Source organism: Hypanus sabinus, chromosome 30 (genome assembly GCF_030144855.1).
Source record: "Hypanus sabinus isolate sHypSab1 chromosome 30, sHypSab1.hap1, whole genome shotgun sequence".
Classification (NCBI taxonomy): domain Eukaryota; kingdom Metazoa; phylum Chordata; class Chondrichthyes; order Myliobatiformes; family Dasyatidae; genus Hypanus; species Hypanus sabinus.
The window spans coordinates 33875182-33902006 of record NC_082735.1 but is presented as its reverse complement, the minus strand read 5'-3'; the positions used below and the strand labels follow the sequence as shown (position 1 = coordinate 33902006).

General features: G+C 41.3%; 1 protein-coding gene across 1 annotated transcript in view; it reads left to right on the top strand.

The window, feature by feature from the left end:
- Positions 1-349: 349 nt before the first annotated feature.
- Positions 350-26825, top strand: part of LOC132383536 (mannosyl-oligosaccharide 1,2-alpha-mannosidase IA-like) — a 122052-nt gene continuing 95576 nt past the window's right edge. Inside the window, exons 1-2 of the mRNA XM_059954647.1 lie at positions 350-1139; positions 23533-23629. Of these exons, the coding sequence (XP_059810630.1) occupies positions 639-1139; positions 23533-23629 (598 nt within the window). The 5' untranslated portion in view covers positions 350-638. The remainder of the gene's footprint in view (positions 1140-23532; positions 23630-26825) is intronic.

Here is a 26825-nt window from a genome sequence, read left to right as displayed (position 1 = left end):
ACTCTTCCTCAATATTTCCACACCCTCCCTTTCCCTGTTCTTATCAATCCTTTTCCTTCACTATTACCACTTTCCCTCAGCAATCCCTCGCTTTAATTGGCATTGGCCTTTAACCGTGGGCTTCTTGTAGCAATAACAAAACACCAGCTTATCAGCTCACAGAGTCGATATCCCACGGGCTTTCGGTTCCTTTCGAGTGTTTTGACCACATTGGGCTGATCAGTGCCAAGCAACTCTTCCGCCTTTGTACACACGCTAACCTGACAAGGACGCGGACCAATGGCGGCGGCGGGTTCGGGAGGGGAGGCCGACACTTCCGGTGGCCGTGACGGGGAGCGGGGGGAAAACACGGCGCGAGCGAGGCGGTGGGAGCGCGGGAGGGAAGAGGTACCGTCCGCCCGGCTGGCAGCGCCGGAGCTCGGCGACAGGCACAGCCCCGCGACGGGCGAGTGGACGGACCCGCCGTCCCCAGAGAACGTGGACCTTCCGCTGGGCATTGCTCTACATTTTGGATGCTGTGGCAGAGCTAGTCGAGGAAGGTCCCGTTGGATGCTGAGGCAGTTGGGTGTTGAGGCAGATCCCCGTTGGGTTTGAGGGTCGACACTGTCTTCGAGCAGTTGTCGTGCGTGGGAGTGCCGATGATCCGAAAGCTATGTTCGGGGTCTGGACTGGGGCTGGGCACTCGCTTCGGGAGTGTCCGACTCTCCCAGCGCTTCGCCTTCCTGATCTTTCTCAGTGCCTTGGTCACCGTGTGCTTCGGGGCCATCTTCTTCCTCCCGGACTCGCTGCGACTCCGCCGCTTCTTCCTGCTGTCCAGCGAGCCGCAGCGCGCAGACATCGCGGGGAGTGGGCAGGGAGCGGGGCCAAGGCTCGCTGCGGCGTCTCCGCGCCGGCAGCCCGAAGCGCCCACCCGCTCTCCGTGGCGAGGGAAGGAGGACCGAGCCGGCAGGGGCTCCCTGCTGGATCTAATTCGCCAGGGGGTGACGGCTGGAGAGCGTAGGGTCAACAGCGATGCGGAGAGCGGGGCAGCGGTCAACAGAGGCCCGGTGGCCAGCAACAGCCACTACCCGCCATCATTGGAGCCACCAGCAGAGTCCACAGCTCAGGACGCGAGGAGCCACCGGGAGAAAGTCAAAGAGGTAGGAATATTCTACTCAGAACTGAAACCGAGGAAGGCATCAGGGTGAACGACCTGAAAGGCTCGCAACATCCTACTTGAGGCTGTCAGATTTATAGAACACAATAGGGTGGGCGCACGTAGCATTGTCCTAATTTACAAAGCCAAATTTCATTGCCGTGAATGCGGTGGTATGGGATCCTTTTATCGAAGGCAACGCAGTGGGGAAAGTTCATAGTTGAACTGGGAAGCTGTGCAAAATGTAACACTGACGACCTAATCGGGATAATTAGCTCCAATTGCATATATTTAACTTTCCACAAATGGGTCGACAAATAGCAAACCTACTAACTGAAGGAATATTAAAACGTGCCCAACTTTTTTTCTTCTATGATATTTTCTCCATTGTTATTGTGAGATGTTTTAAGAGCAGCTTTGACAAGTAGACAATTACATCTTTGTGATTGACTCGAATTACTTTTCAATATGGTAACGCTTTTAAGTGACGGGAAAAAAGCACTTAAACTGCATTAGCTTCTTGGCCAATCTAGACAGAGTAAATGTCTTTGAATTATTTGGGGGCATTGATTTTTCTTGCATGCATTGGTTAGACATACTAATTTGAATCATTCAAGAATGCATAATGGTAAGTTTGTGAATGGATGCGATTAACTGTCCAGTGCAGCAGGTAGTTTGGTAGTATATTCAGATTTTAGCTTGCTTGATTTTACCAAGGAAGTAAAGAGAATGAAGCTGATTCTGTGCCAATCCAATTCACCCATTTTCATCTCCAACAAAAAAACCTTTCAAATATTCCATGATAATGGTCTAGAACTGACCATTCTCTGGAAGCCATGATTGTAAAAGTGCATAGGTGAAGGATTGTTTTTTTACTGAGAAAGGTGGAATTTGATGATGGGATGCTGATCTCCATTCTAGGAAGAATTAAGCCCTGATCTAATGTTAACTGGCATTCTACAAGATCATTAACTTTATTGGGAAAAATAATCAATGGCTAACTAAAGAAGTTAAAAATGACAAGTAGATTGAAAGAAGAGGCCAATAAAGTTGCAGAGTGTGGTAGCTTTCTTTAAGATTGGAAAAATTTTACAAACCTGCAAAAGATGACCAAAAATTACAGTGAATAAGTTAGTGGAAGAGCATTAAACAAACACATTATATCTCTGCAACACACACAAAATGCTGGTGGAACGCAGCAGGCCAGGCAGCATCTATAGGAAGAAGTACAGTCGATGTTTCGGGCTGAGACCCTTTGTCAGGACTAACTGAAAGTTGGTCTTCTTTCAGCTAGTACTGACGAAGGGTCTCAGCCCAAAATGTCGACTGTGCTTCTTATAGATACTGTCTAGCCTGCTGTGTTCCACCAGCATTTTGTGTGTGTTGCTTGAATTTCCAGCATCTGCAGACTTCCTCGTGTTTACATTGTATCTGTCTTGGCAGTGATAACACATACAGCATACTAATAGGAGCGAAATAGTAGATAACCCTAATTCAGGTGAGGGTAAGGGACTTGATTAATATCAGGAGAGAAAAAATCATTAAGAAAATTGATGGGTTTACTTGACGGATTCCTTGAACTTGATGGCCTCCATCCTGGGATTCTAAAAGGTGTAGTTGCAGCGAAAGTGGAAGCATTGGTTATGATCTTCCAAAATTCTCTGGATTTTGGGGAAGGTCCCACTGGATTTCATACACTTGGCATAAGACACAGAATTTTGCTGACGGAACCAGCATCATTTATTGAAATAGAAACTATAATTAACAAACATAGTAGAGTATGAAATGAGATTAACAGAAAAAAAAACAAAGTAGTAAGCAGTCGTTTTAAAGTTATCGGTCTGTAGGTCGAGTGCCTCAGGATCTGTGTTGAACTGGTTTGTTTGCAAACTACATCAATAATTTAGATAAAACAACAGTAGATCATGAGTTTGCTTAGGTTACAAAGATAGAAAGTAGGTAGGTATGTTAGGGGTGGTAGGTATTGAATGATGTAGTTTACAATGAGGAATGTAGTGCACTTCTATTTATTATGTCCTTGTATAATAAAAAGATAAGTAAACAGATTTAGCAGCTCGGAATATCAAACACTGCACTGAATCAACGGGTAGATCTCAGGAAATACTCTGATTAGGAGAGAGTTAAGTAAAAAACCCAAGGAAACTAAAGTAAGATTACATTTGGATCAATTAATTTTTCTGTTACTCTTGCATAAGAAAATGTGCAATGAAATCAGCAAATTATCACAAATATTCATAAATTACTGATTGGATTGAATTGTATTGCATTGAATTCTTGGCAAAATATTACCAAACTTTAGAAAGTTATTAAAGACTATGGTGAATATGTAGATATTTCCTTGAATAGTGCCATGGTTAGGGTAATAGTTTTGAGGAGAGACTAGAAAATCTGAAAGAATTTTTTGCAAAGTGAGGGTTTTTAGAGGAGAAATCTACATTGCGGGTTGGTAACCAGAGAATGAGCAAATTATTTCTGCAAATGGGTTAATGATACACTGACTCACTGACTATGGACTCTGAAAGAATCACCAGTTTTTTGCCCTCTAGTCTGATAAACAACGCTAAATTAATTTCTGTCTTTTGATTAATTTCAGTTTTGTTCATAAATCCCAAATGTGGCATTTTATCAAATACCTTTGAAAAATCTTATCAACCCTTTCTGTTACTTGAATCACACTAAATATTTCCAGAATCTACTTTTTTTAAATAATTTTAATCAATTCTTGAAGTATCTTGGTTATTATTTATCTCACTCTGCCTTTTAACAAGATTTTCATTTTTGTGGTTTCTCTGTATCTATTAGATTTGTTCCAATGATGCTAGCTTAAGCATGGAAGCTTTAAAAATTAGTTCTTTTCAACCAAAGGCCCCTCAGCCTTTGTAATGCCTACATTTCCTGCTCAGCCTTCTTCCCTTCAGGACCATTGTATTGTGCTTTCATCTGCTATCCTCAGTACCGATTGAATTATTGTCCATCATTCCTGTTGCCTCTAGCATGGTGTTGCTCTGAGACTTTTTCTGTTTGGTATCCTGGCTTATCTTTTCAACATTATTAACATGTAGATAAGATGCAAAACCTCTAGACTTGGTTTTATCCTTCTCATTATCGAGAGCCTCTCTTCTTGATGAAACAGATGATACACACATTCTTCCAACTCTGTATAATGTATTTACTATTGATAATGAAATCTTCATTATTAGCAGTTGGGTAATTATTTCATGGAATACCAAGGAGTTGCACAGTTGCCTAGTTTCTACTTTCCCAAACCACTCTTACTTGGAATTTTCCATTATTACACTTTTAAAGAAACTTCTTACTTCAAGATTATCTTATTATACTTTCAATCCCAAACCAGAGCTTTCTTTTTCTCATGGATACAAGGTACTAGCAATCGTGAAGAGTAAGGCAAATCCATCAAAACTTTAGGATGAGGAAAGGAGGGAGGTTGGTACTTGAGATGTGAATTTGCTGTGGATAAATAATTTTTTGGGTATGACTTCCTTTATGATGGTGAGTTTTTTTTATTATACATCACAATGAACTGCTGCTGCAAAACAACATATTTCATGACTTATGCCAGCAAAGCCTTCCTATCCGTTGAGCACATCTACATGAAATGCTGCCGAAGGAAAGCAGCATCCATTCATCAGAGATCCCCATCATCCAAGCCATATTCTTTTCTTGCTGCTGCCATCAGGTAGAAGTTACAAGAGCCACAGGACTCGCACCACCAGGTTCAAGAACAGTTACTACCCCTCAACCATCAGGCTCTTGAATTAAAGGGATAACTACACTCACTTGCCCCATCATTGAGATGTTTCCCACATCCAGTGCTCTCACTTTAAGGACTCTTTATCTGATTCTTATGTTCTCGTTACTGATTACTATTTATTTATATTTGCATTTGCACAGTTTGTTGTCTTCTGCACTCTAGTTGATCTTTCATTAATGCTGTTACAGTTACTGTTCCATAGATTTTCTGAGTATGCCCACAGGAAAATGAATTTCGGGGTTGCATAAGGTGACAAAGTTTTTATGTACTTTGATAATAAAATTTACTTTGAACTTTGATATTAAACCTAAGTCTGAGTCTGAGTTTGGTTTGGGATGGGATTTTCTGTCTGCAGCCATTCAAGTGGTGAATGGATTGATACTCAGAATGCTGTATAGTTAGTAGGATAGTTACCTCCCTTAATAACCACAACTAGTTTACTACATCATATCTAAAAGTCATTGGAGTCACTCAGTCAAATTTTTTTGTTTCCTTCTTCCTCTGATGTTACTTTGAAATTATTAACTCATTCTAAGTTTGTTGAAAGATCTTTTTTGTTAAGAGAATATGAAGATTTAAATTATTTGTTGTGTGTACATGGTTAGTACATGATATTAACTCATGCTTAGAAATTGTGCCACATCGTGCTGATTTTGTTAATGTTTTGCAGTAGGGAATTGACATTAGATTTTCATGAAGTTGATTCTTGTCTGAACATCTGAAAATTAGGCTGGGTATTTCACTTTGCAAACCATGCTTGCACAAATTACCTATTTTTCCACAAAGAATATAAAGCTGCATGCAATGCTTTGGAAAGAGTGTTGCTAGGAGAAATCGGGTCACATTCACCCAAAGCAGCCAATTGCAATGGAACCAGGTTTAATATTACATATTTTTCCCCTAATTTCTAATGTGTGCTGCAGAGCAAGTGAAAGGATGATGTCTCATTCTCAATCCTGCTGGAACACAGGCTTTGTGTGCTGTCCATGGAGATTCCCACAGTTAAAAGCCTGATTTACTTTGGTGGTAGTTTCAGTAGGTTTGTAACAAATCAGATGCAAGTGAAAAGGACTAGAAAAACTTGTACTCATAGATTTTATCCTTGCTGGTTGTACAATTTCAAATTTCCAAGGAGTAGGAGAAGCTAAGGCTTTATAGGTCAGCTAAAATAAAAATGTTGGAAATCAGTGGGTCAAATAACATCTTTGGGTTAAAGGAATTGTCGATGTTTTTGGTCAAGTCTTTGCATTAGGATCTGCTTTCTAAGTCAGACATGGTGGCAGAGTATTGTGAACTTGCCTCTGGATTATTACAAGTAGGAGCATCTGATCTATATCCTGTTTCATTATATGTGACTCAAGTCGTTGCTTTTTATTGTCATTTCAACCATAACTGCTGGTACAGTACACAGTTAAAAACGAAACAACGTTCCTCCAGGTCCATGGTGCTATCTGAAACACCACAAAACTACAACAGACTACGTGAAATAACACAAAACTATGTTAGACTTCAGACCTGCATGGGACTACATAAAGTGCACAAAACTGTGCAAGACAGTACAATAATTAATAAATAAGACAATGGACACAGTAAAGGGCAAATTACAATATAACAATAAATGACATTAATGTAAACAATGCTTTATCAGGAATTGAGAAAAGACTTCTTTCAATGTAACCCCCTGGGTCGCCTCAGGCTCGCTCAGCTCGTTCTTGTCTAGGGGGAGCAGCCTTCGGCCCCGCCAAACTGGGTAATCAGCTGGTGTGGATGCTGTGTGATGTCCCCGCCTCGCCCAAAAACAGACAGTACACCATATGCGATTAAATGAGTACAATTTATAAAGGTTACTATAACTAAGTGATTAATAACGATACAGTATATATGAAGAGAAAATTAAAGAAAAGGCGCCAAACTTATCAAAGTCCAAACCACTTCGTGCACAGCCATTGGAGCTCAATTTCTGAAGTCTTCTGGCCACCATTCGATCCCCTCCGAACTCCTCGACTCGCAGCTCAGGACCCTCCGAACTCCTCGACTCTCCAAACAGCTCAGGACCCTCCGAGTGGTCAACCAAGCACATCTAGCTTCATCCCCCCCCCCCCCCCCCCGTCCTCGGAGAATCTCCCCCCTTTGGGGTCCGATCCTCGCCCAGCTTAGAGCATTGCGTCCTCTCTCTCTCGACCCCCTCGCGTCGATCTGCCCAAAAGCTCGTCAACAAAAGCTTACAGACTCAGAAGAAAGAACATTAATCCCCATTTGGTTTACAAAGGAATACCATTCTCGTTATCAGTAAATTAGCATTCCTGCTAGTTAACAAAAGGAAACCCTTTCCCAACAGTAACAAAGAGAAAAAAGAAACCCCCTTTACAATAAATAAGACAATGGACACAGTAAAGGGCAAATTACAATATAACAATAAATGACGTAAATGTAAACAATGCTTTATCAGGAATTGAGAAAAGACTTCTTTCAGCACTAGGGTGGTTGGTGTTATGCTTAACTCAAAGAAATGGAACTTTGACTTACTGCAGTGGAAAGTATGAAATTGAACAGATTAAGCTTGTATGTAACATATTTGCTGACACATGGACTTGACCAAGGTTCAAACAGTGGATGTTTGAGAATTTATTATTTCCTTTGACCATCAGAAAAATTTTCTCAAGGATGACTCCAAGTATCTAGGGAACTTGCATAATCAAGTTCAAGTTTAACTGTCCTTCAGCCATACAGATGAATAGAGCCAAACAAAACAGTGTTTCTCCAGGGCTAAGGTGCAAAACAATGATGAGATGGGCCTCTGCCAGTCAGGGTTGGCCATGTACGTTGCGTCCTAGCTGTCTAGATACCCAAGCCAAGGTGGTATGATATGGAGAGGAAGCTGTTGCCCAGGTAGCAAGCTCCCCTCTCCATGCATCTGATGAACATAAAGGAAGGGCAGAGGCTGCTACAGTTTGGTACCAGTAGTGGCACAGGAGTTGCCAGTCAGCATTGAACTCAATGTGGGACTGCCTTAGGGACTCCAGCTCAAGGTATTTCCTTTGGGGTTTATTCCTAGGCCTTCCCCATGAGTGAGTATAGCTGCAAGGCAGCAGAAGTTTGGGATCAGAGTTTCTCTCTCTGAGATGAGCTGTGGACCATGGCTGATGAGCTCCATCTAACCGAAGCGATTGCTTTAAGGCACCAGTAACCTGCCTTTGTCCCTTCTTCTGTCACTGGAAACTATTCTGCTGGGCTTAGTAGCTAAGCCACACGTGAAGGCCAGGATCTGGACTTGGTTGTCAGAGGCTATTTGAGCCACTTGTCATTGGGAGCATTTAATAGGTAGTGGGTGCTTATCCCCTCTACCACCCCAGCTGTAACAATCTTAAGGAACCAGTACCAATAGTATATAGTATATTTAGTTATGATAGCAGAAAAACATATAGGTCCCAAAAAAAAATAGCCCATGGCCCCGAGTGGCATGGCTTATATAGATAGTTTGATGGTGTGCATGGGATGTGGTCCTGATCAGGCTTGTTTTTTTACCAAGTGAACACTAGTTGGCAGCACCTTTGATGGGGGCCAGTGATGGCAGCACCTTTGATAGGGGCCAGCCGCCAACCCAGCACGAATTCCAGCACGCCCATAGAAGCTTCTGCTCTCTCCCACACTGCCTCTGGCATTTCTTCTCCTGAGTGGCTGTAACAGGCGACAACTGAGGCAACACAGCTCACCCACCATTGAAACAGTGAACTGACTTGCAGTATTCTACATTACCAATGTCCAATATGGTCTTGTGATCTCAATAAAAACATCCAAGACAATCATTTGCACGGTTTGTTGGACTGCACTCTGCTTCTGCACAATGAGGATACATAAGTGCAGGTGACAGGATAATAGCAGTACGCAGTAAATCCAGCTTTAGCACTATTGAGCAACTTGCTGATGGGGTAAACCTGCAGTACTTGATGTTCCTAATATCCAGCAATTTGTGATTTATTAAAAAAAAAGATAAAGAATGAACAATTCACCTTTGGTTGGACCTAGAGAGGTCCCTGCGACCATGTGTGCTATTAACCATGATGCATTTATTTTGTTGAAGTGTACATTTTCAGGGGCATCATTGCACTGAGAGGAGGATCTTGAAAGATTTCCTTTTAGATGTCTACCTTCTGTAACTGGAGGAATACAGAGAAAATCATGGTAGCACCAGGAGCCCATTGGAAAATAACAATGACCTCTTCAGAATTCCACTAGCTGCACCACTTCAGAGTGTCTTCCAGACATGATTTCATCGAATATTGTCTGTTGCTTCCTATACAATTTAGCCATTGAGGGAGCTGTGTGCTGATCTATGACAATCAGCACTTGGAAAATGAGGAATTATATTGGCAAAACATATAGAAGGATGAATATTACAGGAGGTTGTACAGCAGGGGCAATTGCAGAACACCGTAATTCCTAGGTTCCATATTCAGATGCCTGTAGGTATAGACATGTGGGGCTGTGCATACTACAACAACCACTAAGCATTTGGAAAAGGGTTGATACAACAGGATTTGTTTCCTAAAATTTAAGTGGATTTTGCATGCAGGAAAAAAATAATTTTATCTACAGAGAAGTATTCCAAGGAAACATTAAAGACTGGGCATGATCAGTAATTTCTATTCATGCATTTAGAATCAGTGGGTCCATAATGCAGTGAGAATACAAATTATGTGCATGCATGGATGCTTTTATTATTCTCCAAATTTTCATTGATTCAAAAGTCTATTATGTGAGCACTAAAACACATCAGGCTTCTTGCTTTGAACCGACAGACTGCAGTTGCAGTTTGGGCTCATCTGTAGAAACCAAAACGATGATTCAGGGGAACCCTTAATAGACACAGTATTATTTCTTTGCATTTATTTGTTTCTATTAAATATTCCATAAGATTTCAGTCAACTATTTTACAGGGCCTTCAACATAATTGCAAATGCACTTGTTAGAATTTTTGATTCCGTTGCAATTCAACTGACCATTTGATTGCTCATCAGATTCTTGCAGATTGTTGCTTGAATTACATTTGGCTCTCAGCATAATGGTCAACTGCTTAGCAATTTATTTGGATGTTATTTGATTACAGTAACCAGTCATCTGGTGGAACACTGAGCTGATTAAATAAAAATGGAAAATGCTGGAAACACTCAGCAGGTCAACAGCTTGTTTAGAAAGAGAACCAGAGTTAATATTTTAGTTTGAAAACCTTTCATCAGTTCCAGAAAAATGAGAAAGCAACTAGTTGTAAGTTTAAGACATGGTAAGGATATTTTGGACATGGGAAGGATAGGGCAGTCATTGTAATATGCACAAAGCCATTTGGTTGGTATGTTAATAAGGGCAGTTAGAAAGGGGGAGAGAACAAACAATGCAATATGTAAAAGAAATTAGTGAAATGTAGGTCAGAGCTGTTGCACAGAAACCAACAGGGTAATGTCTGAAGAGAGAAAAACAACTGCTAAACATGATAATCTTGCAATAGAACTGGTGACTTCTGATATAAACAGAAAGAGCTGATTGCCAGAATTTATTGAACCGATCATTGAGTCCTAAAGGCTGTAACATGCTCAGACAGAAAATGAGGTACTATTCTTTAAACTTGTGTCACACCTCATTGGAACAGTGCAGGATGCTCTGAGGAAAATTAAAGTGACAGACAGCTGTGTTCTCGGGGTTATCCCTGAAGACTGAACAAAGGTGCTCCACAAAGCAGTCATCCAATCAGTGTGTAGTTTCTCCAGTGCATTGGAGATCACATTTAGAGCATCAAGTACATTTATTCCATAAAGTATTGTCCAAAACCACAGCCATTTTAGCAAATATCTTCAGTTCACCAACTTGAATCACAACTAAAATTTTGTATAGTCGTGTGGAATGGAAACGGGCCCTCCAGCCCAACTCGTCCATGCCAAGCAAGGTGTCCATCTAAGCTAATCCCACTTGCCTACGTTTGACCTATATCCCTCTAAACCCTTCCTATCTATGTACATGTCCTTATATCTTCTAACTATTCACCCAACACAATTCAGTTCACACTATCCAGTGTTTCTTGGGGTGATTTCTAATCACATACTGAGATCCACAGTTAATGTCATGTATTAGCATGTAAATATTTTTTTTACTTCACCATCTTCTTCCACTCCTTCACTTTCCAGCATTCCATAAGAACTGGAGTCCTGATATGCCTGACTTCAGTTATAGGGAAGTTACTAGAGGGCCCAGATCATTGGGATAGTCAAGGTCTGATTGTGAATAGCATGGTTTTGAGCATGGGCGATCATGTCTGATAATTCATTTGGAGTTTTTTTTTGAAGAACTAAGAGGACGGATGAAGATAGAGTAGTGGATGTTGTATATGTAAACTTTAGTAAGGCCTTTGACAGTGTCTCACATGGCAGGCTGATCTGGAAGTTTAGGTGGTTGAGGTTCAGAAGGAACTAAATCTCAATTTTCTGGAATATATTACTTGTGTCGTGTGTGAGTTATATGTACTATGTTGTGCAACTTGATTTGGAGGAAGGTTGTTTGGTTTGGATGTCTACAAGTATACTGTTGAATGACAATGAACTTGAACTTCAGCTAGCGAGGTCTATTCAGATGGTAGGAAGCAGTGGATGATGCTTGAAGGTCGATTCTCTGACTGGAGGCCTGTGGGGTGCCCCAGGGATTAGTGTTGGGACTGCTGTTACTCATTATTTATGTAAATGATTTAGTTGAGTTATGCGGCATGATTAGCAAGTTTGCTGATGTACTAAATTAGGGAGGTGTGATAATGAAATAGGTTGCAATGAATTGCAAAAAGATCTTAATCAGCTAGGGAGATGGTCTGAGGAATGGCAAATAGATTTCCACTTAGATAAGTGTGAGATGATGCTTTTTTCCCAATCAAGCCAGGGTAGGACTAATATACTAAATGGCAGAGCACTGGCTGGTGTTGTGAAACAGATGGACCTAGGTGTGCAAGTACATAGTTTGCTGAAAGTGACTGTAGAGGTAGGAAAGTATGGTTAAGAAGGTATTTAGCATGCTGACATCATTAGTCAGGACACTGAGTTTAGGAATGGTGGCATTGTGTTGCAATTTTCTAAGTCATTAGTGAGGCAGCACTTGAAGTATTGTGTCGAGATTTTGTCACCGTTATAGGAAAGACACTGTCAAGCTGGAGAGGGTGCAGAAGAAATTTGAGGATGTTGCCAACTAGAGAGGCTGAGTTATAGGGAGAGGTTGCCAAGTTGTGTCTTTATTCCTTTGGAGCATAGGAGAATAATGGGTGACCTCATAAATTTATAAAATCATGAGGGGTATGGATAATGTTAGCATCTCTTTCCCCCAGAGTGGGCACAAATACAATATTGGGGGGGGGAGTGATTTAAAAGGGATTTTACATTGATGATAGAGAGCACCTGGAATGAGCTGCCAAAGGAAATGGTTGAAGCAGGTGTAATTGCAACTTTGAAGAAGCATTTGCATAGGTATATGGAGGGAAGGGGTGTGGAGGGTTATGAGCTGAACATTGCCAACTAAGACTAGCTGGGAGGCTGCTGTGGTCAGCATCGACCTGTTTGATGGAATGGCCTGTTTCTGTGCTTTAATACTCTTTGACTCTAACCATTATTTTACAACCCCTTGGTCTGCTGTTCAGTCTTCACTAATCACTTCACTCTTATAGCATTATCTCATACATTGGTTGAAGATGTAATGCCTGCTTTTTTTTTCAGCCATGTTGCTAAGGGCCACACAGTTCTTCCAGAAGAACCATTTGCTTACACTTCTCCCAATATAATGCTTTACATTAATACTTGTGATGTGGTCCACTCTGTTTTAGAGAGGGCAAACAAAGGGTAAGTAAATTATGGAGCATCTTCATTCAGTCTGTGCTTCCAGTTGCTTGTTACTTTGGGCCAGAGAAGTCTGTTACTGTGCAGTATCTGGGAATAAAATAAAACACAACATCCCCATCAACTCCTGTAATCCTGTGACCTGCAACTGCTCCAAGTGGAAAAGCAATGGATTATGCAGTCTGAAAACTACATGACCATAGGTCAGGGACCCACAGAATCTTAGTGTAAACAGTGAAAGTAGTGCAACACCAACCTTAGAAACTATCCCCACCTTGCACTACTTGACTTCAGCTGTAGCAGAGTCTACAGAGTCCCTCATTAATCTCCTCAGTTATCTTAGACCCTGCAAAACATAAGCGAAAGCAATTTTACTCTTAATCCTGAGGGTACTTCTAAGAAGAATGCTGGGACCTCTTGTTTGTGATTAGGTGTAAATGATTCTGATGAAATATAGTTGAGTGGGTTAGGAAATTTGTGGATGACACAAATTGATGTAATTGGTAGGTTGGCAAAACATTCTACAGGATATAGATCAATAACAGATCTGTATGGAGAAATGGCAGATGGAATTTAAGACAGGTAAGTGTGAGATGTTGCACTTTGGGAGGTCAAATGTCGGGAGAAAGTATACAGTTAATGACAGATCCTAAACAGCATTGATGACAGAAGAATCTTGGGGCCCAAGTCCATACGTCCCCTGAAAGTCGCTATGCATTAAGTAGGATGGTAAGGAAGGCGTATGGCATCTTTGTTGTCTTTGGTCAGAGCTTTGAGTACAAAAGTCAGGAAGTTGTGTTGCAGCTGTGTGAAACTGTGTGTCTATACCTCTTCTCTCCTTGTCTTCTGTAAAAATGCTGTTTCCTTTTCTCAGATCCTTTGTCTTTGTCACATCTGTTCCCTTGGTGAGACTTTCTTTTCCAGGACTTCTGAGATGTTGTCCTTCAAAGAACGGGGTTCCCTTCCTCCAGCATTGATCCTGCCCTCACCTTTATCTCCTCCATTTCCTGAACATATGCCCTCACCCCATCTTCCCGTCACATTAACAGGGGTAGTCTTCCTCCTGTCCTTGTGAAGCACCCCATGAGCCTCCACATCTAGCACGTCATAGTCCACGACTTCTGCTATCTTCAATGGGACCCTACTACCAAGGATGTCTTTGCATTTCTCCACCCTCCCCCCACTTGCTACTTTCTGCAGAGATCGCTCCCTCCATAATTCCCTTGTCTATTCATCCTCCCCACTAATTTCCCTTCTGGCACTTATTCCTGCATGTGGAAGAAGTGCTACACCTGCCCATTCACCTCTGCCCTTACTTCATTTCAGGCCTCCAAACAGTTGTACAGCATGGACTGTACCAGCTGTAATCATGGAAAATGTCAAGCAGTACTGCCTTCGTTGCAGGGAATAGGCTAATTGTGCATAGGGGGAGGCAGTGGGATACAATGGGAGACAACCAACTTAATCTGTTAGCTTCCTTTTAATGCAGTAACAAACTAGATTCTGCTATTAAATCATTAATCTGTGTGTCAGTAGCTGATATGTTTTGTGAATATGTATCATATTCTAATATTGTTTGGGTTAAATCAAAATCTGCATATCAACAACAAAAATTGCAGAAACTGAATATTGTTGGAGTCAAAATGCTAGTGTTAAAATTTAAGATTAATATTTTGAGTGTTTACCCTTGTATGAAAAGCACTTAAAATGGAATCTATTGGCAAGTAGAAGTAAGAATGCACATGTACACAGACGTACAAGGGAAAAAATAGAATGGCTATCTACTGTGATATGCAAGGCAAACAAACTAATCCAGCAGCCTGTCTGAGGAATAAAAGAAACTGACACTGTAAATATTAGTTTACTTTATCTTTTGCTTAATTACAATATACAATATAAACATCTAATTATTTTTGGCTTTATTGCACAATAAACCCAACCTAATCTAAACCTTTAATCAGGGTCTATCTGTGTTGAAAATTTTAGATACATACAGTATAAACATGAGATTCTGCAGATGTTGAAAATCCAGAGTGACACATCAAAGTGCTGGAGGCACTCAGCAGGTCAAGTAACATCTATGGAAAGGAATGAGCAGTTGATGTTTTGGGCTGAGACCCTTCATCGGGGCTTAAGACACACATTCCTTTGAGAAATCGTGTTTATGCATGTCTCAATTGCATCCTTTTTTGCAGCTCTCTGCATGTGTCTTTTGTACTGTGAGAAATTAAGAGAGTGGAAGGGGTAAATACTGATTTAAAAAAAATATAGTATGAATATTATGAAGTGTTTCTGTTTTTGTTTTCTTTTGAGGGATATATGCTTAACTTTTATTGTCAAAGTACAATTAAACATCAGTGGGACCATCCACACAGAAAGGGCACAATATTAAACCATTAATTACCTTTGTGTTTCAGGAATGCATTGGACCAAATCATACTTGCCTGCAGCTGGCAACTTCTGTGAGAACTGTGCTATCAGGTTACCCAGTGCATTTCATACTTCTGTGTGTGTGCATGCATTGAAATAAAACAGTTGAAGGCTTGATGGAGGTTGGATGCCAGTGCAACAGGTCATCTCTCTGTTGCTGGTATTGCCATAGAGTCCAGAGGCAAAATATTGGCATGATAAAGAGGGAGGACAGATGCACTTTGCATCTTGCACTCTGATTTGTAGTGGGGGCATTTGGCGTTGGTAGATGGTAACCCATAGTTACTAAAAAAAGTCTTGTGGCTTAGTTGCTGCTTCAAGCCCGCTCCACTTAATGGGGCCCCTCTTGTGTGTAAAGAATCTAGTTGTTTGGTTCTCCACATCCAGAGAAAGTGAGTTTGATCAGGTGGAAATTGTGGGTGCTACATTTAGGTAGTTGACTGGGTTTGGGACAATATGGCCTGCAGTCATTTTATTGTCAAAGCAATTCTCTGGATGCTTTCAAGAAGGAGCTGGATAGATATCTGATGGATAGGGGAATCAAGGGATATGGGGACAAGACAGGGACTGGGTATTGATAGTGAATGATCAACCATGATCTCAGAATGGCGGTGCAGACTCGAGGGGCCGAATGGTCTACTTCTGCACCTATTGTCTATTGTCTATTGTGAATTACTGTAAAGATTATTTCCCAACTCCAAAAATATGTGTGAGAATTGTTGAGCTATATCTCATTGTCTTCAAAGTTCAAAGGAAATTTATAATCAAAGTGCGTCATACCTTAAGAAAAAAAATTCTTGTAGGCACTTACAGAAAAAAAGACATAGTAGAATTTTACAAAAAAACCATGTAAACAAAGACTAACAAGCAACTGGCATGCAAAAGAAGGCAAATCATGCAAATATAAATAATACTGAGCACGTGAGTTGTATAGAATCCCTGTACGTGGATTATAGAATCAGTTCAGAATAGTGGTGAATGAAGTTGTTGATTAAGGTAATAATTGTTTCAGAAACTGGTGGTGTGGGATCTAAGGCTTCTATATCTCCTGCCTTGTGTAGTAGTGAGAAGTGGGCATGGCCTGGACGGTGGGGGTTTTCAATGATGACAGAAAATAGTAGTGTTCATATACTCTTACCTTAGTTACAAACAAGAGAAAATCTACAGATGCTGGAAATCCAAGCAATATACACAAAATGCTGGAGGAACTCAGCAGGCCAGGCAGCATCTATGGAAAAGAGTGAACAGTTGATGTTTCAGACTGAGACCCTTCATCAGACTGAAATGTCGATTATTTACTCTCTTTCATAGATGCTGCCTGGCCTGCTGAGTTCCTCCAGCATTTTGTGTGTTGCTGTTGTCATAGTAGCTGTCTTCCGTGATGTTTGCGGTGATTTGTTATAGAATGGCAAATATTCCATAAGAAATTTGATGTAGCTTCAGGCCAAAAATGCTAATGCATCAATGCCTAAACTTGTTCTTCAAATTTATTCAAATGTTTTAATTTCCAGCTGAATGCAGAACATTGTTAGGTCAAGGCATTTACAGCTTGTTGCATAAGGTCGCTGTGTAGGTTTTATCTATGTTTTCAAAGTGCCTTCACTGCAATAGCACACTCTCATCCACAGACCACCACATTTTTCAGAGATTTAGCATTTTAGGGGATAGAGATTCAGTAACTACTGGGTAAAGCCTTAAGTGATATGTCACCTCTGAGTTCATTCCTCATTAGATAATAGTTTAGAGTATTCTATTGCAGCTAAAAATTTTTGCAAAGAAAGTTAGAATTTGCTGATCTGTTATAGTTAATAAATCTATTTGATACCCTGAGGTGTTTAGTTTATTTTTGGAAATATGTTGCTCATGTTTTTGATCTGAAGCAAATTCTTGTTTTGTAGTATATCAAATAAGTAGTGCATTTAAAACTCTGACAGACTACTGATTTATAAAAATGTCCCTTTGTTGCTTTAAAGTTTGTGGCAAAAAATGTTGTTTTTCCTCAACCTTTTCCTACCAAAGGCTTAAAAGTAAATTGAAGTGCCGGTTAAGCATAACAGGTTTTGACCTGCCGCTGGTGCAGTTAGAGATTGTAGGATTTAATGAAGCAAGCAATTGCATAGATCTGCTTGGTTAAAAACTGAAGAAGTAATTAAGGAAAGGAGTATCCTTTAATTTGCATTCTGTAAAGATTTGTTTTATTTTTCTTTTCTTGGGTTTGTTTGAGACTTTGCTTTTGACAGTGTTTCCTCAGTATGAGAATATGTAATTTTTGTCAGATTTGACCATAAATCCATTCTAGGCTGCTTTGGCCAACAATAGCATATTTTAATCAGTTGCGTTAGATATTAGTAGCAGCTGCTTAATAATACAAATTGAAAGCATATTTTAATGGCAAAGTTTTTGAGTGTAGTGTGCCATTTGGTGAACCTTTCTTTTGTGGCCAAATAATTCCAGTCCTCTTGATGAAATTGTACAGATAAAGTTGGGAGCTACTCTAATATTTTTGTGGTCACAAACAATATGAATCATGCCTTATAATAATTAATATACAAGGTCAAATGGTACAAGGTTTTCTCCTGCAGGAACAAGCACAAATTCCAAAAATAATTGTATATTGCTGATGATTTATTCAATACTTAGTCTTATTAGCAATTCACCAGATAATGAAATGGTCTATTTGCAGCTACTGTATACTTGCACTGCATAGTATCTACTTATCTCTAATTGGAATTGGTCTAATCATTTACTTTAACATTCAGTGAGATTGCCATTGGAGAATTCCCACCATCAGTATCCAAGGGGTTACCAGAATTAGCAATTTAACTGAACTAATTGCAAAAACAACATAGACAAATACGAGCAGTTCAAGGAATTCCCGACTTCCCAGAAACTTTCTGTAATTGACAAGGAGTTAGGCAGGAATATATCCATATGTCTTGGTGAATGCACAGATATGTTTGGTTCTGACAGTATTTGCACCAGAAGCATTTTACCTGATCACTGAAATCATTATTTTACATACTCACTCATTACATCTGCTGATGCGCCACACCAACTTTGCGAGGCTTTAGCAATGATCTATCAGATCTGCAACTTTTTAGTATTTGGAAGGACAATGAAACCAGTAATCAAGTACCACTACTAATTAGCTCTTCCATGTAGCTTAGAAATACCATTGTGTCAGCATGAATTAATCAGTCTGATGGAGTGGTGGAAGAAGCCTGGTCCTGCTTTAATGCTGCGGTACTGTTGTGGTTGGAGTGACTCGGGTCCCCAATGATCCTTTGGGCCCTTTTTTTTACACACTTCCCACTATTCAGAACATTTACAGAGAGAAGTTCATATTCACAGATGTGCTGGGCTGTCTGCACCACTCTCTGCAGAGCCCTGTGATTGGGGGAAGTATTCCCATACCAGGCAGTGATACAGCTAGCTTTCAATTGTGCACCTGTAGAAGGTCCTTGGGATTTGGGGATTTATGCCAAAGTTCTTTAACTGTCTGAGGTGAAAGAGGTGCTGTTGTGCTTTGTTCACCACAAAGCTGATATGTACAGACCAAGTGAGATCCTCAGTGATGTGTATTCTGGGGAACTTGAAGCTGTTCACTGTCAACCCCAGATCCATTTATGTCAATAGGGGCAAACCTGTCTCCATTCCTCCTTTAGTCCACAACCATCTCCTTTGTCTTTGCAACATTGAGAGGTTGTTTTCTTGACGACGCTGTGTCAGGGTGATGAATTCTCTGTAGGCTGCCTTGTTATTATTTGAGATAAGCCAATCAATGTAGTATCATCTGCAAATTTAATTTGCAGATTGGAGTTGTGGGTGGCAATAAAGTCATGGGTATACAGGGAGTATTGGAGGGGACTCAGTACGCAGCCCTAAGGGGCTCCTGTATTGAGAGACAGAATTGGTGGTGAGGGAGCCCACTCTTACAACCTGCTGGCAACCTGACAAGAAGTCCAGGATCCAGCTGCAGAAGGCAGGGTGAAGGCTGAGGTCTCTGAGCTTCTTGTCAATCCTAGAGGGAATTATGGTGTTGAATGCTGAACTGTAGTCACTAAGCATCCCTCTTCTCCAGCTGTGTAAGAACGATGTGCAGAGCTGTGGCTATTGCATTATCTGTTGGTTGGTAGGCAAATTGTAGAGGGTCCAGTGTGGGTGGTAGCATGCTGCAGATGTTGTCCTTGACCAGCCTCTTAAAGTGTATGCTTATTATTGAGGTGAGTGTGATAGGATGCCAGTCATTTAGACATGTTACCTTGGTGTTTTTGGGTACAGGGACAATGGTGGATGTTATGAAGCAGGATGGCATTCTACACTGGGAGAGGGAGAGATTAAAAATGTCTGCAGACACACCTGCCAGTTGTGCTGCACACACTCTTTGAGTACCTACCCTGGGATGCCATCCAGCCCTGCAGCCTTGCTGCTGTTTACTTGTTGGAAACACCTGCGTACTTCAGCCTCAGAGACGACCAACGTGCGGATTGTATTGGTGGCTCTCCTTGGGGGCTCAGTGTTAAGCTCATCTGGGAGAGAGGCAGCAATGTTGTCAGCACCACTGTGTTTAGCTTTGAAGTCTGCATTGTTATGCAGACCTTGCCATAAGCTGCATGTGTTGTTGGTGGAGAGTTATGTCTAGATCTTGTCCCTGTATTGTCGTTTTGCTGACTTTGCGTAAATTGTAGCTGCATTTCTTGAGTTCCTGGTGGTTATGAGCAGCGAAAGTTATGTCTCGTGCAATGAGTGCAGTGCACATGGAAATGTTGATCCAGTGTTTCTGGTTTGGATAGTCCCCTAAAAATCGGTCAGGGTCAACTTCCTTGATACACTTCTGAGTTCACCTGTTTCGTGAACTCTGAGACATCCTCATCACGAAAGACATTCCAGCTGACATCATCACGGCAGCCCTGTAGCAGGGAGACTGATTGGTTGGATCAATAGTGGACTGTTTTAACTATGACTGCCTCTTGTTTCAGGATGGAGGAGTGGTCAGACTTCCCTAATGATGGATAGAGGAGCACTTTGTAAGTGTTGCAGAAGGGAGAGTAGCAGTGGTTGAATATGCTATCTCCCCGTGTGCTCATCAGAATGTGTTGACAAAACTTCGGAGAGTTTTTAGTCGGCGGTGCTCGATAAAAGTCTCCAGTGATAATAAAAGCAGCCTCCGGATGTACATTCTCCAGGGTGCTGATGGTCTCGTATAGTTCCTTGAGAGCGAGGTCAGTATCAGTCTGCAGTGAAATATGCATAGCTGTGATAATAACAGCCATGAGCTCCCTAGGCAGCCAGAAAGGTCTGCACAACAGCACAAAGTACTTTTGATCCAGGGAACAAAAGGATTTGAGGGCATGCACATTCCATGGGTCACACCAAGCATTATTGACCATGAAGCATACCTCCATCTCCTTTACTCTCCCAGAGTGGTGTTTAGACCTGTTGGGCTGGAACAGGAAGAACCCAGAGGGCTCAATAACATGATCCGGTATCTCCTCTGTCAGCCAGTCTCCACGAAGCACAAAACATTACATTACTTTGTTTCCCACTGATAGGAGATTCTGGCTCTCAGTTTGCACAGCTTGTTGTCCAGGTACTGAATGTTAGCCAGAAATATGACAGGGATCAGCAGCTGATTAGCCGTCTCAACTTCACCAGGATGCTAGCCCTTCTCCCTCGCCTCTGGTGCTGCTTCCAAAGTAGCGACGGTGTAGTAAATGAGCCTCCCACGGATCGTGTAAGCAGGGATTCCGAGTGTAGAAAAGGCAGCACGTTGTGGGTAAATGTTATCTTCCCGATGTTCAGAAGAGTCAGTTGATCATATTTAATGAGACTATCAGCTGCTTGAGCAAGAAATGCAAAAGAAATTTCAGAAATTAGCAGTACACTGTAAAGTTGGTACGGAGCTTGCAACACGGCTGCCGTAAGGGCGCCATCTTGCCAGTAAACTTGGCGATTACTCAGAATCTTATGGAAGTGAGTCAAATCACCCATTTCCTATTCAGTTATTGTTGTTCATGACAACCATCACATGGAGAGATTAAACAACAGTGCAAAATTAAGTTTATCAAGGAGCTTATCAAGATTTTCTAAGTAATATACAGCTGATCATGTCCTGAATGACCTGTCTGCTGGCCTGGGCCAGTTATTGGAAGACAGTGGTTTAAAATACTATAAAGTAATCTATGTTATGTAATTCTTTTATGCACATTTACAATAGTAGTAAGCATATCCATTTCATGATCCTTGTAAAGGTAATGTATTTAGTGTAAAAGTGTCCTTCAAAAAATGGCGCTGCTATCGCGCCACATTAACACAGACTTACAACATGCTTCAACTGAGAACCATGATTAACTGTGAGTGATTAGTAGCAACATAAATGTATATTATCCCTTATTACTAGATTATTATTAGGTTAGGACAAGAGCTCTGATATTAGAATATTTAGAAAAGCATGCCAGGTGTAAGTCCAGATTTAGTTTACCTTGAATGGAAGAGATTAATAAAGATGGTACAGTGATAATTAGCCAGCTGTTGGTGTCATGGCATCAGTACTGGACTTTGGGGCAAATGGTCCTGAGTTCAAATTTGGCTGGCTCCTTGCACACTTTCCATCTGCGCTGGTTTGAGCGAATAGTGAAGTGCTACAGAAGCCGCACAAATACCGTCCAATGTACCACGAGGCACATAATGGAACAACAGTGATAATTGTATGCTTAACATGCTAGAGATATTCAGAGGTGTTATAATCAAAGAATCAAACTGCTGTGGACCTCTGCAATATTACTATATTCAATTGCTAATGATAATGGCACTTCAAGGGGAGAATATTCAAAGAGTATCTCCTGTCATTCTGCTGTCCAGTTTGAATTTATACCAGATGATATTGCTGAATTTAGAAGTTTCTTCACTTAACTCTAGTTAATTTTTTGGTCTGTGGTAATGTCCATGACCCAGCTCCACCTAAATATTGATGATTGCAAGAGAAAATTATTATAGTTTGTGGAGACAGAGATTGCACAAACTCTGGATATTACTGTAGGAATTCCTCAGGGAAGTGTCCTTTGTCTAGTAACTTCAGCTGCCTCTGTTAGGGTGCCAAGGTAACGTAGCAGTTAGCACAGTGCTATTACAGCTCTGGGTGCTCTGGAGTTCAGAGTTCAATTCTGGCTCCGATCTGTAACGAGTTTCTATGTCCTCCCCATGAAATGTGTGTATTTTTCCCCAGTTTCCTTCAACAGTACAAAGATGTACCAGCAAGATTAATTGGCCAAGATAAATTATCCGGTGATTAGGTAAGCATTAATATGAGTTGTAGAGTTGATGAGGTGCATGGCTTGAAGAACTGGAAGGGCCTACTCTGCACTGTTTTACTAAATAAAATCATAATTTGAAGCTATTATTCAGGTTAACCTAGAGTAAACAAATTGCTAAGTTTAAAAACTCGCTAGAAAGCCCTCTAACTCTGGTTGAACCTTTTATTCATTTATTGTATTCTGAGATGCAGCCTGGAAGAGGTCCTTACAGCCATACAGCTGTGCAGTCAGCAATCCGTCTATTTAATCCTAGCCTAATTGCAGTAAGAATGTACTAACTCCTTACAGACTGTGCCGGAATTGAACTTTGGACTGTAATAGTATCTTGTTAACTGCTGTGCTACAGTGGTGCCCTTGAACGACACGACTGTCATATTCCAACCAATCAACATCTTATAAAAAGTTTGTCAACAATCACATTCTAACATACTTATGCGATGTGGACATTGAGGGCAGCAAATTCCCTGAATTAATGATGCAACAGACACATAGCTTTATGTAGGTTTTTCAGTGATAGACAGCTGGTGTGCAATCCAAAGGATTACTTAGAGGTTGAAATGCAGAATTCTCAGGATAGTCTTTCTGGTACAGCTCTTTGTAAGAAAGTAGAGGCCTTGGGCCTCATCTCTTTTGTGTCAGTTTCTCATAGTCCTCAATTCCTTGATCTTACAAAACTTTGATCTTTTTTTAAACACTCCCAATGATCTAGTGTCTGCAACTTTTTGGATTATTTAGCAACAGGGTAAAGAACCTGGTGGAATCTGATAATGGGGAAACAGCAGAATTATATTACAATCAATGTTCTAGTCTCTGACTAGTATATCCCATGTGATTTAGATTGATCGGAGTTTGATTTTTTTTACATATACAGTATATTAAACTTACAGATATAGATATCTCACTTCCATTTGCCTTCATCTTTTCATTTCTGTCCATGTTTTCACATGTAATTTTATACACAGGAATAATTTTTTTTTAATAATTGTTTGTCTTCATTCTTAGATGATGAAATTTGCTTGGGATAACTACAGACGATACGCATGGGGATCCAATGAACTCAAGCCATTGTCAAAGAATGGACATGCAAGTGGTTTATTTGGTGAGTAACCAACTAAAACAATTATTTCTTACAAATAAAATGGGATAGAGGCACTTTATAACCCATTTGGTATGTCTGTGCTAACAGAAAAAAGATTGTAGTAATTTGTGGAAAGCAAGACTATTATAGTTGTAAGTACAGGTCTCTAGATTTCCTAGATTTTTAGCCAGATTTAGAGGAGCAATTTATAAACCAGTGTCCTGACAAATAAGTAGGTGGCTAATGCAACCAGTAATGAGGGATTTCCAATTCCCCGGCCCTGACTGCTTCATTTTTACCATGGATGTTCAATCCTTATACACCTCCGTCCCCCATCAAGAAGGCCTCAAAGCCCTCTGATACTTTTTGGATAACAGACCCCACCAGTTCCCCAGCACCACCACACTCCTGTGGTTGGCGGAGCTTGTTCTAACTCTCAATAACTTCTCTTTTGGTTCTTCCCACTTTCTCCAGATCAAGGGTGTAGCCATGGGCACTTGCATGGGGCCCAGCTATGCCTGCCTCTTTGTGGGTTATATGGAACAGTCTATGCTCCAAATCTATACTGGCACCACTCCCCAACTTTTCCTCTGCTACATTGACGACTACATTGGTGCTGCTTCCTGCACCCATGCTGAGCTCATCAATTTCATCAATTTTGCTTCTAACTTTCACCCAGCCCTTAAATTCACTTGGTCCATCTCGGACACTTCTCTCCCCTTTCTTGATCTCTTAGTCTCCATCTCTGGAGACAGACTATCCACTGACATCTTCTACAAACCCACTGACTCCCATAACTATCTTGACTATACCTCTTCCCACCCTGCCCAATGCAAAAATGCCATTCTCTATTTCCAGTTCCTCCGTCTCCGCCGCATCTGCTCCCGGGATGAGGCTTTCTGTTCCAGGACTTCTCAAATGTCCTCTTTCTTTCAGGATCGTGGTTTCCCTTCTGGTGTCATCAAAGGTGCCCTCACTTGCATCTCCTCTACTTCCCGCACTTCAGCCCTTAACCCATCCTCTTGTCACCACATCAGGGACAGGATTCCCCTTGTCCTCACCTACCACCCCACCAGCCTCCGGATCTAATACATTTTCCTCCGCAACTTCCGCCACCTTCAACAGGACCCCACCACCAAGCACGTCTTTCCCTCCCTACCCCTCTCAGCTTTTCGCAGGGTTCGTTCCCTCCGCGACTACCTGGTCCACACGTCCTTCTCCACAGAACTCCCATCTGGCACTTATCCCTGCAAGTGCAAATGCTACACCTGTCCCCACAACTCCCCCCTTACCACCATTCCGGGCCGCAGACTGTCCTTCCAGCTGAGGCAACACTTCACCTGCGAGTCTGCTGGAGTTGTCTATTGCATCCGGTGCGGCCTCCTCTACATCGGCGAGACCTGACGCAGATTGGGGGATGGCTTTGTCGAGCACCTACGCTCCGTCCGTCACAATTGACAGGACCTCCTGGTTGCCACCCACTTCAACTCTGCCTCTCATTCCCATCTAGATATATCCATACATGGCCTCCCTTACTGCCATGATGAGGCCAAACTCAGGTTGGAGGAGCAACACCTCATCTACCGTCTGGGTAGCCTCCAGCCTGGTGGTATGAACATTGAATTCTCCAATTTCTGGTAATTCCCTCCCCCTCCCTCTTCCCCTATCCCAGGTCCCTCTCTGCCTCTCTCCCCTTTCAACTTTCTGCTTTATCTCTACAGTTCTTTCATGCTTATCCCCTCCCCCTCCCCCTTTATCTTTCCTCTGATTGGTTTTCCACCCGGTGCCTCTAGGCCCTACCCCCTCCCCTATCTCTATTACTGGGCTTCGGCCCTCTCTTCTTCTCCATTCCTGATGAAGGGTCTCAGCCCAAAACGTTGGCTACTCTTTTCTCATGGATGCTGCCTGGCTTGCTGAGTTCTTCCAGCGTTGTGTATGTATTCTTTGATCCACAGCATCTGCAGTTGTACTTTTGTGTTTCAGTAGTGAGGGATATTGGTTGAATGGATCTACTCGGGTGACTGGGGGACAGGGTTGGTGAGCTTGTGGAGTCAGTAGGTGTGGGCTTTGTGAGTAGGATAGTAGTTTCATAGTTGGGGAGACATCCATGGGAGCAGAATGAGAAAGTAAAGTGGTGTACCCTCTTTAAGGCAACTTCATCTTTCCAGAACTAACTGAAAATTGGCCAGATTATATTCTTAAAGCAAGTAACATTTCTGGAACTAAGTTTATTCATGTTCACCAAGGTAACTTCACTGATATCAAGAGATGAATCTGTTTTCTATAAACATTGCAGCTATATCCTGCAGGATTCTCTTTGTAAGTTTATGTTGCATTCTAGTAATTCTGGCTGAAACAAGTGGCTCAAAATTACATTTCTCTAGCCCACAGGGAAACATATCAGGCTGATACAGTGGAAGTATCTAACTTCTGTATCCCTGGTGCTTTATTGGAAATGAACTTTGCTTTTTCAGAAACACATTTCTACCTATACCAGAAATACATTCCTAGAAATTAGAATTGTGGATGTTTTTAAGTTTGATTTTTGCCTAAATCAGATTTTGTGCTTGGTAAATCTAACAGCAATCATGTCCAGGTCAAGTAGTGACCACTGAGAAATTGCTTTGGCTGCTTTCAGGCATAATTCACTTTGTATGCTTGAGATCTGCCTTGTAACTGTCAGGTATCAAGTAACATCATTGAGTGCTCAGCAGCCATTTTCAAGTTTATTGACAGAAATGTGGTGGCCCAGGTGTACAGGAGAATGTTGTATCCCAGTGGTCTCGCCTGTTTTGCCTCACTTTCAGCTTCACTGTATATCTGACAAGAAAGGATTAAGAGATGACCTATTTTCCCAACAGTCAATAAGACAGTAATGTGGCAGCTTCCATTGGAAAATGCATAGGTAAAGTTTTTGCATATTGTTCTAGGTGAAAAACATTTCAACAATTTTGTTCACTAGATTTTCTAGAGATTTCCATATTATTTGTGCCACTGAGTTGTATACAACTAGTATGTGCAGCTCTTATTTAGGTCAAAAGAGTGACCTCCAAATCCTAAAATCTTCAAACTCAATTCCTCAGTTTTCCAAGGAACTTACTCAACTCTTTAGACAAACTGATTATGATAGATCAGAGATGTTCAGTGCTTCTGGTATCAGAAGAGCATTTAGAAGCAATCTTACTGTGTGGAGTCCCTTGAGGAAGAATGAATGAAA